Source organism: Protobothrops mucrosquamatus, unplaced genomic scaffold (assembly GCF_001527695.2).
Source record: "Protobothrops mucrosquamatus isolate PMUCROS unplaced genomic scaffold, P.Mucros_1.0 scaffold_263, whole genome shotgun sequence".
In the NCBI taxonomy this organism is placed as follows: Eukaryota; Metazoa; Chordata; class Lepidosauria; order Squamata; family Viperidae; genus Protobothrops; species Protobothrops mucrosquamatus.
This window is the reverse complement of record NW_015386339.1, coordinates 475709-490624: the sequence shown is the minus strand read 5'-3', so window position 1 is coordinate 490624 and position 14916 is coordinate 475709. Positions and strand designations below refer to the sequence as shown.

Below are 14916 nucleotides of genomic sequence, written 5' to 3'. Positions count from 1 at the left end.
CTCGGGCAGGGTCGCCTAGGAAACGGGCCAGGGGCGCGCCGACCGAGCCTCCCTATGGCCGCGGTTGTGAGCCAGGCAGGGGCAGAGAGCTGCGAGTGCGAGCGCGCCCCCCCAGATGTTGCGCCCGGTGCGGCCGGCCCGGAAAAAGGTGCCGGAACGCGGTTCCGCCGCGTTCCGGCTGAAAAAAAGCCCTGCTCCTCTCAATGGCTGGAGAGGAAAAAAAAGACTTGAATGGAATACTGTATTCAGAAAAATCCTTTCACTATTTAATTTGAATGACAATAAATAATAAATTTGTACTTCTTTTTATCCCCATTTTATCAATTGTTCTCAGGCTGTATGGAAAATCTTTGGAAAAATCAGCTTAAAATATGAATTTGCCACTTTTAAACTTTCATTTACATTTTGTTACATGTACAAGTTTTGTAGCATAGCAAAACTAATAGAAAGATGAGATGCCTGGACATTGGATAGATAAAATGCATGCATAGGTACTTAGGAGCTTCCTTAAAGCAGAAGTATAAACTTTATCTGCCATGACCACCAACCGTATCTGGCAAGACAATTATAATGGAATAAACAGGCTGCTTTAGAACGTAATGATAATCAGACCACATACCTGTCAAGTATAATATCCTGCTTGCCATGATGTACAATAACCTACTTCCCAAGCCTGTTTCCTCTTATTGTTCCTAAGTAGATGGCACTATTGTGCTTATTGATTTCTGTTCCAAAAAAATACAATTGTTTCAAGACATGTAGACATGAAACTCCAGAAGGCTTCCATGTATGCTTTTGGTTGTTGCCACATCTGGCCTTCAGAAGATTCAGTAACATAATAATCTAAAGAGTAAAAGCACTTCTTTAATGATCCCAAGTGTATTGTGAAGCAACGTCATTTAGGCATCATTTGCACTTCCTAAATGATGTCTGAATCATTGGTCTGGCTGAAATTTATAAGTTATTGATAACAGTAAATCCAGAAATGGAAGCAGTTTGGCTGGCATTTAGTCAAACTGCAAATCTGAGTATTCACAATATTCTTTCCCAAGATGGACTATTATCTCTGTTCACAAAGATTTTTCCCAAAATATTCCTACCGGACTAAGGACAGGAACCTCAGCTCAACAGTTTAGGTTTTAGAATTATGGGCAGGCAATCTGTCCTTTTAAAAAGCAGAAGATAGCATGCCTGTAATTCATATATAAAAATTAGGCATCAAAATAAATATGTTAAAACATTTAATAGACATGATGCACTTATTTTAATTTTGTTTTAAAACAAAGTTAAAATCCATAAATGTTTGAAAATCCTGGGCTCAGTGTTTTGATAATATCACTATGTCCCCTGCTGTCTGTGATTAAAAATAGGCTTTAAAATGTGCAGCCCAAGACAACAAAAGGATGTGCTTATTTTGGAAGTTGATAAAAATTAATTTTCGCAGGGATTCCAGCATACATTCTTGATCTTAAATATCTAGGAATAGATAAACTAAGGACTAAATCTCTTATCAGTTAAATCAGATGCTGGTCTAGATATTGTTTGCATGACATTAAAAGGAAACTAAAAATAAATACAGAAAACAAAAAAAATTCCCTTAGCATTTGCATTTCTCAGTACAATATGTTTGAAAAGATCAACCGTAATAGAAAACAAATAAAACAGATAACAGCAGAAGAGACTACTTCAGAGAATGTTTTCATGATAGATAATTAACTCCGTTTCAGTACAGCTTCACTTCAATCAGTACAAAATCAGTAGGAAACTTTCATGCTTTTTTGTGGTGTAAGAACTTCTTGCTTGTCCTGTTCCCCCTTTTGTAAAGAAAACTGCTGACAATTTTTGGCTTGTGATTTATCTCCTGTCATCATCTACTGTAAACATCAAACAATATTATAATGAACTTGTTTTTTTTTCTGAAACAAGACTATAAAGGGAACATGGAACATCATTAGTGGATGTTCTCTCGAGTTTTCAAAAAACACTATCAGGTTTAACACTGAAAATGGTTCCCAATTAATAAATCAAGAGTTTTAAATAGGGTATTTTTCAAATGGATTAAGTATATTAATTATGGATATTGTGATATTTTAGTATAATTTAAAATATCATTTATAGATAGATGGTTTTCATGAATGCAGAAACTTTTAAACTATTTTTTCCTTCAGTTTTTTTTGAAAGTAACGTAAGAATGTCTGCATAGAGGAACAAAGGCATTAGAAGTACTATGTAAAGTCAGTTTCTCACCAACTTTGTTAAAGTTTGTTAACCCTGTTAAATGTCTTTCACATTTCCTTTTATATATAATATTCCATGTATGAGTTTTTGTTCTCCACTTCTGTAACATTCTTGTAATAGCATTCATTTCTAGACATTATGTTGCTTACTTTAAAACAACTATGTTTTGAAAAAAAATAAAGCCACATTAGTCCATAAATGTTTCTGTCATGTGAATTTGTTCATATTATTATTATTTTTCTTTTTTCTTTTATTCATTATTACTCAGTAGATTCTTCCCATTCCTCCTTCCATCCTCCTTCAACTACAGATGGGGCAGCAAGTGCAATTACCACTGATAATGCAAATACCAGCTTAGTCAATGGTACGTTAAGAACACTGGGATTGTTTTTATTTGAACAATTTCTCTCAACTCTGTCAGCTTCCCTCTTTCTCTCCTGAACTGCACAGATGTGGGATGTGCATGGGGTACTGGGTGAGAGCTCCTATTGTACTGCAGCTTATAAGAGATGCCACACAGCCAACCACTTTATAGCCAGCCAAATTGGTCTTTCTCACTCAAGTAACACTGGGACCAGAACAAGTAGGAATCTAGGGACCTTTTCAAATCAGACTCAAGTAGGAATTAAGGACTTTTACTGTTGAATCAGATTTTAAAGACCATCTTCAAGTATATTTCAAATCAGTTTTCTCCTTGCAAAGGTTTTCAATAACAAACTGTTGTTTCCATGCTTCCCAATCCATACTTGAAAGATGGCATGATTGTCTATTTTGTTTCTCATTCTATTTTTCCAAAGTGGCACTCTCATAAGCATTCATGGTCTCAATGTAGCTTTGGGAAAACAATTTTCTTGGGGTCAGGAATTTGGCTTAAACACAACTAGTAACATTAATGCACTTCATTGTATTGTTCCACCAATTTTTCTCAGCACCAAGTTAAGTATTTTCCATAGATTATGATGCTAGAGTAACATATTTTTAGAATAACATATTTTTTTATGAACTATCCATGTGTCTTGAATGTGGCTTCATGCATTTTTTTTTCCTTTGAACAAAAATATCTTCAGTTTTGAAATGTGGAATGTGTCTTTGACCAACTTCTTGACTCCTTTCTTAGCATGTTCATATTATAAATTCTATATCAGGAAATAAATTTAAGGGTGGTTGGGGAATTTTAATCTGAGATTTAGATGAAATATTTGTATATTGTTGAAAAATTTTGTTATATTCATTTTATTCTTTGGCATCAACATTATTGCTGATACTATTAATAATAGAAGCATAGATCCATAAACCGGATTTGGATCTAACTGGATCTTACCAGTGGCAACAAATAGGGGCAAAAAAATTGTGAGTAAGTATAGATCCTGTATTTTTCTTTTCCTCTGCCTAAAAAAGAAAACAGAACAAAAACAAAAATGGTGAAAAGGAAGACATTCAAGGCATTAGTTTCAATTTAGTCATGAGATATAGATGGTAAGTTACATACCTATCTGCTTAGGTAATACTAGTATCAGATTATATCCATTGATACAGGACAAAGGGAATAGCAGTTCCCATCAGCTCTGAAAAGGAGAACAAACAGGAGGTTCCTGTGTGTCTTCAGCTGGTAGCTATGGCTTGGCAGATCACAAATGCTGAAGCATTGCAAAGATTACAAAAATAAAACCAGATTATTTTTTATTATTTAAAGTCAAGTAAGTTAAATTCTATAATCACATCTACAGTTAGGACGAATTTGACTCTCAAAACACATAGTTTGCTACTGGATAGTGTAACTTTCTATCCTATAAAATAGATTCTATCCTTCATAGTTAAACAACATGTGTATTCCAAAATATATAAAAAGCAATCATACGGATTCATGAGCAAAACCAAAAAAAATATACCAAAAAAACACAGCCAGAAGTGTAGCTATTATATAAAGTTGATTAATCTTATTAATTTTAAAGTTTATTCTTCAAGTCGGTGCTTTTACTCATGGTGACTGCCTGGACTAGTTGCAGTTTTCTTGACAAGATTTCAGAAATAGCTTATCTTTGCCTTCTTCCTGTGACTGGCTGAAAGTCATCCATGTGGTTTTGTGCCTATGGCAGGACTAGAAACTTCCTGGTTTCTAGCCTGGTGCTTGATTTTCATTTATGTTATGTTATGTTATTTTGTGTTTTATTATGCTAATTATATTTATTATAGCAAATGGAAGAAATGTGAGGAAATGCTATTGTGATAAGTACATATTTTGAGACAAGCTCTGCCTATTTTAGTTCTTCTCTGAATTTCAAGTAAACTTTAGATGATTTCATCCTAATTCTCCCCTGGATTATGGAGCAGTAGAAGAATGAAATGTGTATAATTTAAAACACATTGCAGATTTCTTTGTAACATTCTATATTTAAAATATGTGCATCCAGCTGTTCAAGACAATGCACCATAAACTAGTAGGGATATGAAGTTCTGTGTAACCATGAAACATTTGAAAAATGGCATCCATAGGATCTGTTTCAAAATTCCTTTTTAACTTCCAGCTGCTTCAGAAACAGTTTACATGGGCTAAAAATGTGTCTATGCTGAGAGGAGATATTATTTGAGAAAAGCAAATCTAAACATTTCTTGGTTTTTGAAGTTCTTTGTTTCCTAGTGAATAGGGACACAGCTTAGTCTTTTTTCTAATTTTAAGCATGCCAGACTCCTACATTTCACCTTGTTGAATCTTATTGATTTTGTATGGTACCTTTTCAAAACTGGGAGATTGACTAGAAAAAATACCCTAGGTGTAAACTGAAATTATAGCATTTAATAAAAATCTAATTTAAAGGTCTCTCATTTTCTTCTCCCTTAATGCATGCTTCACATCAGCTACCCTTTTTGTTTTGTTGATTGTCTTCTCAGTTAACAGTTATGGAAAACTTGAGACCCTAACATTAATTTAAAAGCTGTTCTCATCAAGTTGTCATAACATGAAACTCTTAAGAGCAGTTGGGGTTCATAAATCATCTGCATTTAGGACATGCAGAGATCTTGCTTTCTGATGAAGACCTGCATGTTTTAGTTCCTGATAAATGTATGACTGTAAAAGTCCTCTATCCTAAGTGAATAGCATAATTTGGACAGAGAATTTTCGTTTTATTATTGTTTTGTTTTTAAAAGGCATGTGCTTGATTATTTGAATGAATCAAAATAAACTAGGAATTAAAAACTGTATTCCTTCAACTGTTGCTGAACTGTTATCCCATCACTGTCCGCTATAGAGAGATGCTAAGATCATTTAGTGATATCTGATCCAGAAACTGAGTTTTATTGATGAAAAGGCAAGAGACAAATTGGAGGCATGATAATAAGCAACATGATGATGATCATGGAACTACAAAGCAATAGATTTGACTTGACAAGAAAGGAACTAAAAGCATATTGTATGTGTGTTTGTGTGTGTGTGTGTGTGTGTGTGTGTGTGTGTAGGGGAGAGAGAGAGAGAGAGAGAGAGAGAGAGAGAGAGAGAGAGAGAGAGAGAGAGAGAGAGAGAGAGAGAGAGCCTTTCTTATGCATTGGCATAGCTTCAACAGGAAGAATCCACTGAAATGGAAAACAATGTTCATGAAAATCACATTCAGAGTTGGAATTACAGTATTTCAGAATTAAATAATAGTTTTATTCTAAGAAAGCATATTTTGGAATCTCCTGGAGGTAAGAAGATGAGATATCAAAGGAAAAATAGAACCAGGAACACTTACCATTTAAGCAGATTGGCTGCTTAAGGAAAACTAGGAAAGTTGTAGTGGGATTTATTCAGCAAAACCGAAAAATAAATATGAGATTTAGTTCTCCTAAGTGTCCCCATTATGTGTGGCATTGATATCTACTTTGATTAGGATTCTCAAAATATTCAATAGTTGCTTCCATTATGATTTTTATGGTTTTATGTTGACTGAACCTAACAGTTTTCAATTTACATGCATTCAGAATATAATTTTATTCTGTAATAATTTATAACAAAAGCAATCATTTTTACATTTGATGAACTGTTCTTTTTGTATAGAACACTTAATCTGAAAATGCTTCATGTAGTAATTAGATTTTAACTATATTCTAGTCTACATCTTTTATTTATTTTGCTTCCCCTTTCACCAGACAAAACTAGCATGCAGAAATTGTCTCTGCATCTAAGAGGATACAGTGTAACATTCTGGCTGTGTTGAAATTTCCAAATTATTATTGTATAATAAAGTCTGAGATCTAAACACACATATATTTTGACAGTTTAGTGGAGTTGTTTTAAGTCTTGTAATAGATAATGTGGAATTGAAAAGATGTCATATCCATCAAAGCAATCTGTAGAGTTAGCTGTAAACTATGCAAGCACAAAAATCTGTGGCTTGTAGACATTCTTTTCTCATTCTATAGTTTCTTGAAGCTTTCAAGGGAAGTCAATTGTGACAGGTTGGCAGTGAAAAACCATGGCAAGATAAGCTCTCTAGTGAAGAGAGCCAGCAGACAGAAGCCCCCACAATCCTGGCTATGTTTCTTTCCTTTTAAAATAAAAAGTAGAAAATTCTTTCCATAGTAGTCCCAGCCACTGAAGAATGATATAGGCAGCTATTACGTCTGATGCCATTCTGGAGGACTTGTCTGGAGTGTTAGTCACTTCTTGCTTGATTTGGTGTCTCAAGAATGTAGTGAAATTAATGAGATTGTTTAAGAAGTCAAAGATCAATGGTGAGGCTGTATCCTCTGGCTGTGAATCCATTTGATCCTGAGCTTGATTCCTTTCACTCTTCCGGACATCGAAAGGTATAAGTTTGAAAATTATGATGGAGTTTCATAATTGGCTCCATCTGTGTCAGCGGAGAAAAAAAAAGCTTGATAAAAAGATGCTTAAATTATAGTGTAAATGCAATAAAAAAGTAGATTGCAAAATATCAGATTAAGATTTTTAAAATATCTAGACATAACTAAATCTTAGTGGACATGTTGCTCCATTCTAAGGATTTAATGTTGAATGATTTTGTATGCCAATATTTTAACACATGGCAACATTATAATATTTCCTTTTCTGAAGAAAGAACATGAAATCATATTTGGTAATTGTATATACAATAAAGGTATTATCCATGAAAAATGGATATAAAACAATTTTAGTATTAAAACAGTCATGATTTTTTTCATTACAGAAAAATGTTAGTTTAATTTGTGTTTGCGGTAATTATATATATATATATATATTGGTAATTAAACTAAATATACGATCCCTGGGTGCATCCATGCCAAACAAATAAAATAAAACAAACACCAGGGTAAAATAATCAAACTCTAGGAGTTTAATGTTACAGTACCAAATGCCAAGCTTTCGTCAGCGTTCTGCTGACATCATCAGGGCTTAAACGGTCAGTCTATGGGAGAGTTTTATAGTTCGAACTTGGTCTGCACATGGCCCCTGGACCTTGTTACTGGTCCTGGTTGTATCAGCTGCGCTCCAGCGGTGATCCTTCCTCCGCACAGATAAGTCTTGCAGGATGGGGACAACCAGCGGAGGAAGGATCACCGCTGGAGCGCAGCTGATACAACCAGGACCAGTAACAAGGTCCAGGGGCCTTGTGCAGACCATAGCTGCCCATTTTGATTAAAGTATTATATAATGGTTAAACAACAATAAAATCAGTTTTACAATAATAAGTTGATTCCTTGCTGATATTGTCCTTATTACAAACTCAGGAAAAAAACTATTCTCTCAAATTACTTATTAAAACATACTTATTTGAGAGTTTGTATATAAACATATACATTCATTCCAGTGAAAAAAATTGTAAAGGAATGCCAATGAAATTACAGTGAATTGCTGAAATCAATTTGCGAGTTATCAAACACTTTTCTATGGGAAATACTGAACTGAAGACTGAACTTTATTTTCTTTGTAGGAAGTTTGTTATTTCAAATGTCTTTAGTTATTTGACATCAATCAATGAAGATTGATTTAATCAGAAATTTTAATGAATGTTGTTCTTCTAAACATATTTTGGATTATTTTTTCATGTATAATCTCACTAATAATATGATATCATCTAATTTGTCATAAATACCTAGAGTTATTAGATTTGCATATTTAAATACAATGACTGTAACAATCTTTGTTTATGTTAGGTTTCAAACTACAATGAAATATTGTAAAAAAGCATAAACAAAGAGACTGGAATTGTATATAAACTTTTAATCATTTTAGCATTGATATATATTAATAATATCTCTACCATTTAAAAAAATACTTTTAAAATGGTTAATTTGTATTAGTCTGAGCCAATGCCTAGATTTTGTTGTGGACTAAAAGCTTTATGGCCTTTGAGCTTCCCATTTACAATTTGATCAGCAATTTTTGTTCTGCATTTGTTGAAACTTTAGTAGAGCTTTCTGAACTGGAAAAATTAACCAAGGATTTCTCTGCAAAGTGCAGCCTTAGGAGATATCAGTGTTTAGGAATGGATGAGCACCAGGCAGCATGACCTGGAAATTATTGTGACTGCTTTGAACATTTCACTTGTATTTATTCTGAATACATTCAAAAGAAAGGGGACTTATATGTTGAAAAAAAATGAAGTGTTTTTTTTCCCCTTATGCCTTCTACATATATTCCAGAAGAAAAATGCTCAGTTTAGCGGCCTGGAGAGAATATAAGTTTTAGTACTACAAAATGCTTTTAGTAGCCCATTTACTCTTCAGATGTCAGAACAAGCCACTGGGCTTGGTATATTTTTTTCAATTTTTGGGAAAAAAACATCTTTAAAATGACACTAAAGCTCTGGATTAAGAGAGATGAACTATGGCTAGGTCAGAAATTTAAGCACCATGAGCGTTGTAGTCTCATGCTTCCAGCTGACAAAGAGACTTAAAAATCAATAAGCTGGTATTGATTACAAACCAGATTATTATAATTATACCTTCAAATCAGTATTTGCTTCTGGTGACTGCTTGGACAGGCATCTGCAATTTTCCTGACAGGATTTCAGAATTAGTTCACTATTGTCTTCTTTCTAGGGCTGAGACAGAATAACTGGCCCAAGGTCACTCAGATGGTTTTGTGTTTAAGGCGGGCCTGGAACTCACAGTCTCCCATTCTCTAGCCTGGTACCATCACACAAAATTTGTTCGTGATTAGATTAGATTAATTAGATTAGATTAGATTAGATTAGATTAGACTAGACTAGACTAGACTAGACTAGACTAGATGATTGAATTCTTCTCTAAACCTTATGTCAATCCTACCTGAGTTCATCCTAATACTTAAGGAGCAGTAGATGACAAACTTTTCTAGGACCTTAAAACACATTACAAGCTCCTTTGTAATATGATACATTTGAAATTTTACAGACAGCATTTTAAAATGTGGTTACCATAAGACATCAGTATAGGAACTTCTGTATAACTATGAAACATTTGAAAAATGGCACTCATAGGATCTCAGTACTTGGTCAGAGTGACAGAACTGACATTATGGGGCCATGGAAAAGGGGCAGAATTTGTGTCATGATGCTGCTTTCATTGGTCTGTCGCCCTTTGCTTCCCTCCCCCCCCCTGCTGCTGTTGAAAAAAACACTGCTTGGATAATTTGGAATGATTAATTTAGGTGCTGAGTTACACAAACCATCCTGCCTTAAAATATGTATGACTGTTATTAATACATAATTCATGGGGAAATCTTCGGTAGCAAATGTATTAATTTAGTTGCAAATGTTTGTCCAGGAAGATCATTTGTGCATATAAATATCTCAATGGGCATTGCATTTTATTTAAAACATGATCATACTTTTTATTGCTTTTTAAATTTAAAATTTGTCCTTCTCATGCTCTTTCTGTGTACTGATTGTTTATTGTGTGTTTTGTTTTTTGTTTGTTTGTTATTTTGTTGTTTTTTTTGTCTGCTACAATTTTCATCATGTAGGCAAAATGCAGGATGGGAATATGGAAAACAGCCAGAATAAAGGTAATGTTCTTTATATCAAGGGAGATTGTTAAAATTACTCTAGAAAGCAAAATATTAGTGAAATCCGAATTGAGAGTTGCATTTGGGTAAAAGGTCAGTCTTTCCTTCCACAGAAGTTGTTTGTAGAGATAGGTAGGAATGAGAAATCTCATCACTGGAAATTAGGCTATTTAGAAGCTCCTGCCAGTTTTGTGATGTAAGTATTAGAAAAAATAATGTATGGTGGATAAAACATAAAAATGAAATTCTAAATAGCAAAAGTGCGATCTCATGAAAATGACCAGATCAAGCATATTTATAGAGAATGCTTTGTATTGTTACAGTAAAAGAAAGTGTAAAAAAGCAATTCATTTAAAAGCAAGAAGTTAAAAAAAAAAGAGTTCAAAAAAGTAGCTTGTTATTACAGAAGGGTCAAAGAACTCCATTGCTTGTGGTTGTTTAAATCTTTATGTTGGAAGTAAAATCCATATCCTTTGTTAGTCTGAACAACTGAAATGTCTGAAACAATTCTTAATAAAATGAAAACAAAGAGAATAGTCAGCAAGACATTTTATTTTCTGCTAGTATCAGTGAGAGTCTTATTTACTCAGCAAGCTTTATCAAAATGTAAAAATTGTTTCTCTCATATCTTTAATAATTTTAACCATTTATGTTACTTAGTGAAAGGATTAGCCCTACAGCTTTGATAATCTTGGTTTATACATACAATATGGATACACACAAATACACACAACCGCCCCCACACACACAATCTTAAACATGCACATGCATGCATACAGTCTGGCATTGAAAGACTTGATTGCATATATTTAGTTTCCAATATTTTTCAGCAAGAATGTGACAAATCAATATTTCCCTTATCATTTGTCTGTACAAAATTTGTGATATATAAACATGTATTTAATATATTATGTCTAAATTATCCTTTTTGAACTGAAGAAGAAAATATAAATAAAAAAACAGAAAAGTTTTGAGTAGCATATTATTTTGTTGATTTTTAACTGGGTTTTTTAAAGGTTTTTATTAAGTTGTGTTTGCTGATTGTACACATCCAGAATGACAATTGTTTTAGATGGGCAGCAATATAAATTTCTTAAATACATACATGTAAAATTATAGAATTAGGAAGTAATTTGGGCATCACTAATCCAGGATTGTTCTTGAGTTACTTCAATCAGTGTATGAGCATATGTGGGAAGTGGAGATTAACAGATCTGGTAATCTGGTAGATCTCAGATTACTTACCTCTAACCTACCTCAGTTCTCTGATGATAAAGTGAAGTACTTCAGTGTTGATTTCCTTAAAGTTTTTAAAGTAAGTCTTCATAAACATTTGTATATATACCATAGATTCAGTCCACCTTCTGACTGTCATGGAGAAAAATTGAAAGTACTTTGAAATATTAAATTTTATTTATTTACTTATAAAATTTATAAGCTGCTCATTTTACATAATTCTGGGCAATTTAGAATCATAAAAAAATAAAAACTATATAAACTAAAAACATTAAATTATTATTTTTAATTCATATATAACCATTGAGTGAATTCATGAAACACCATAGCACTGCTGGAAAAAATTGTAGATTTATGATTATGCAGTTGTAAATAAAACACATTTATTGTAAAAGTAGTAAAATATATAAATTTATTTAATAATGTAAGATTACTCAGTCTGTAGTGAATGCATAGATTAGCTGTGTGGATTAATTCATCCAGGCTGAAGATAAAGTAGCAAAATATTTTATATCCAAAGTTCTTATAGTATGAAGAATTATTAATGATTATTTATGGTAATGGTTAATTCTATTAAAATTATAATCCTGGTTCTTAGCTTTTCTAAGGCATGTATAATCCCCCCAAATACTGCTTTGTATTTAAGCCAAACAGCAGGATGGGGCAGCTGCAATGGAGATGCAGCCACTCAAGAGTGCTGAAGGTGGAGAGGGAGATGATAAAGACAAGAGGAAAGCCAACATGCCTAAGAAAGAGAAATCTGTCCTCCAAGGGAAGCTAACTAAATTGGCTGTCCAAATAGGCAAAGCAGGTAAGATACATATTGATATTGTATATATTAAGTGAAAAACCCAAAAATAAGAAGCACCATGACTTATTTTCGCGGGATGTCTTACTCACCTCCGGCACTGCCAGCCCCACCAGCTGGTCCACTTCTTGTGGGGCCAAAGGATCAGCTTCATTCTGCAGCTGCATTCCAGCCTGCATTTTGCAGTCAGGCCTTTCTGGAAGGCCTATGCAGCCAAGTACCGAGCCATGGATTCAATCCATAGCTCAGTCTTCGGCTGCAGAGATCTTGCAGAACAGAGCTATGGATTGAATCCATAGCTCCGTTCTTGGCTGCCCAGGCCTCCCAGAAAGGCCTGTGACTGAGAAGCACAGGCCTGGCTGCAGAAGACATCACAGAAGAAGTGGGCCAGTGAGAAGACGCCTGGCTGCGAGGTAAGTGGGTGCGGGGCATGTGGGGTAGATCCGCCCCCCACCCCTGCCCTAGCTTGATTTTTAAGTGTGTGCCTCGCCCCAAAACTAGGGCTTATTTTTGAGGTAGGGCTTATATTAGGCCCACACTCAAAAATCAAGCTAGGGCTTATTTTTGGGGTAGGCCTTAATTTCGGGGANAGCCTGCTCTAAAATACCCCATATAAAACCCCTAGCAAAGCCCAATCAAAACTACGCCAGGCCGGCCGCATGGAATAGATGGGTTTTCAAGGCTCGGCGGAAGAGGCGCAGGTCCGTAGTTGTACGTAGGTCGGGGGGTAGGTCATTCCAGAGGGCAGGAGCTGCCACAGAGAAGGCTCTCCCCCTGGGGGTCACCAGCTGGCATTGACTGGCCGACGGCACCCTAAGGAGGCCCTCTCTTTGGGAGCGGACTGGTCGAAGGGAGATATTTGGTAGGAGGCGGTCTTGCAAATACCTAGGTCCATTGCCATGGAGCGCTTTAAAAGTTGTTACTAAAACCTTGAAGCGCACCCAGAAGGCCACCGGCAGCCAGTGCAGCTCACGCAGGAGAGGTGTTACATGGGAGTATCTAAAGGCCCCCAAAATCCCCCGCGCGGCCACATTCTGAACTAGCTGGAGCCTCCAGGTGCACCTCAAGGGGAGCCCCATGTAGAGAGCGTTGCAATAGACCAGGGGGGAAACGAGGGCTTGAGTGACCGTGCGTAGGGCGTCCCGATCCAGAAAGGGGCACAACTGGCGTATCAGGTGAGCCTGATGAAAAGCCCCCCTGGTCATGGCCGTCACATGATCGTCTAAAGACAGCCGAGCATCCAGGAGGATGCCCAGGTTGCGGGCCCTCTCCGCGGGAGCTAATGACTCGCCCCCGATAGCCAGAGATGGAGCCAACTGGCTATGATGTGACGCCGGAAACCACAGCCACTCTGTCTTGGACGGGTTGAGTCGAAGCCTGTTCCTCCCCATCCAGACTCGCACGGCCTCCAGGCACCGGGACATCACTTCCGCGACATCGTTGGGGTGGTCCGGGGTGGAGATGTACAGCTGGGTGTCATCTGCGTACTGATGAAACTCCACCCCGAAATCTAATGTTAGATTTCTAACATTAGTTTGCAGAAAACTGTCCTAGAAAATTTGAGAGAGCAATACATCAACACTTTCTAACATGTGCTGCTAAATCAAAATATAGTTGTTTGGTTTCAGGCTGATGTGTAAAGAATAAATATGGTTTGTAATTAACATGATGTGTAAGTTCAAACAACTTTGATTTATTAATCATCATCAAACCACAGTTTACAACAAACCTATTCTTATTGTCAACAAGAGAAAAGGGGAAAAATAATTTTCTTTCTTCTCCCCATAGCATCTGGAATGCACAATTATAATTCTAATCATTCTAACATTTTGTCTTTTACTATTGCACAAATATGGGTCAAATTAACAATTGACTATAGCAAGGATATGCAACATGTTCAAAATTTGAAATACCCTTTTTCTGTTCAAAACAGATTGCTTCAAATTCAAAGAAATTCAAATATGAAATGTTTTACACAGCTGTCACTATAAAATGAAACCCAATTCAAAGAAATAATAAAAATCTTTAGAGCAGCATGGAAACATCTATACCCCATTTGATATGAGAATTGCATTTTTTCAGTTGTGTATTGCATATATCAGTGTTCTTAAATTTAGATATTATACATTTTTCAGGAGACACTGTACAAAGTATATATAGTAGAAGAGAATTTTTAAAATTTCTGAACTATACTAGTTGTAATAAACCTTTATTCCTGTATTCTTGCTGATGTTATGACATCAGTGACTCTTAGATGTGCATATCTAACAATGTTCTCTTTATTTCTACAAATTAAAACATCCTCCATCTTTCACTTTTCACAGTCAAAACTTCAAATGACTAATTTCATTTAAATTTAGCAGTTTGTATGTCACTTTGAATATAAATATGCAAGCTAATTACATGCTTTTTTGAAAAATGTGTGTATGATTAAACTACAAAGACAGAAGTTGCTGTAACAAGGTTAATATTCTGATAATGAATAGATAGAAACCATTTATCTTCTTTCTATATTAAACTTTCTGCATATTGTAGTGTTTGAAATATACCTGTTTGTGATACATTCAGGAGACTAAGATATAATTAGAATAGGTGCAAGTAAATTGACACATGCCAGTAGAGCTGCAGGCCATTGGCAATTTAATATAAAGTGTTAGGAGAAGGAAGG

The 14916-nt window shown here is 35.2% G+C and overlaps 1 protein-coding gene across 1 annotated transcript in view; it reads left to right on the top strand.

Annotated features, from left to right (window-relative positions):
• The window catches only part of LOC107302472 (plasma membrane calcium-transporting ATPase 2), a 136311-nt gene that overhangs the window by 58596 nt on the left and 62799 nt on the right, over positions 1–14916 (top strand). Inside the window, exons 6-8 of the mRNA XM_029287234.1 lie at positions 2507–2602; positions 10163–10204; positions 12087–12251. Coding sequence (XP_029143067.1) covers positions 2507–2602; positions 10163–10204; positions 12087–12251 — 303 coding nt within the window. The remainder of the gene's footprint in view (positions 1–2506; positions 2603–10162; positions 10205–12086; positions 12252–14916) is intronic.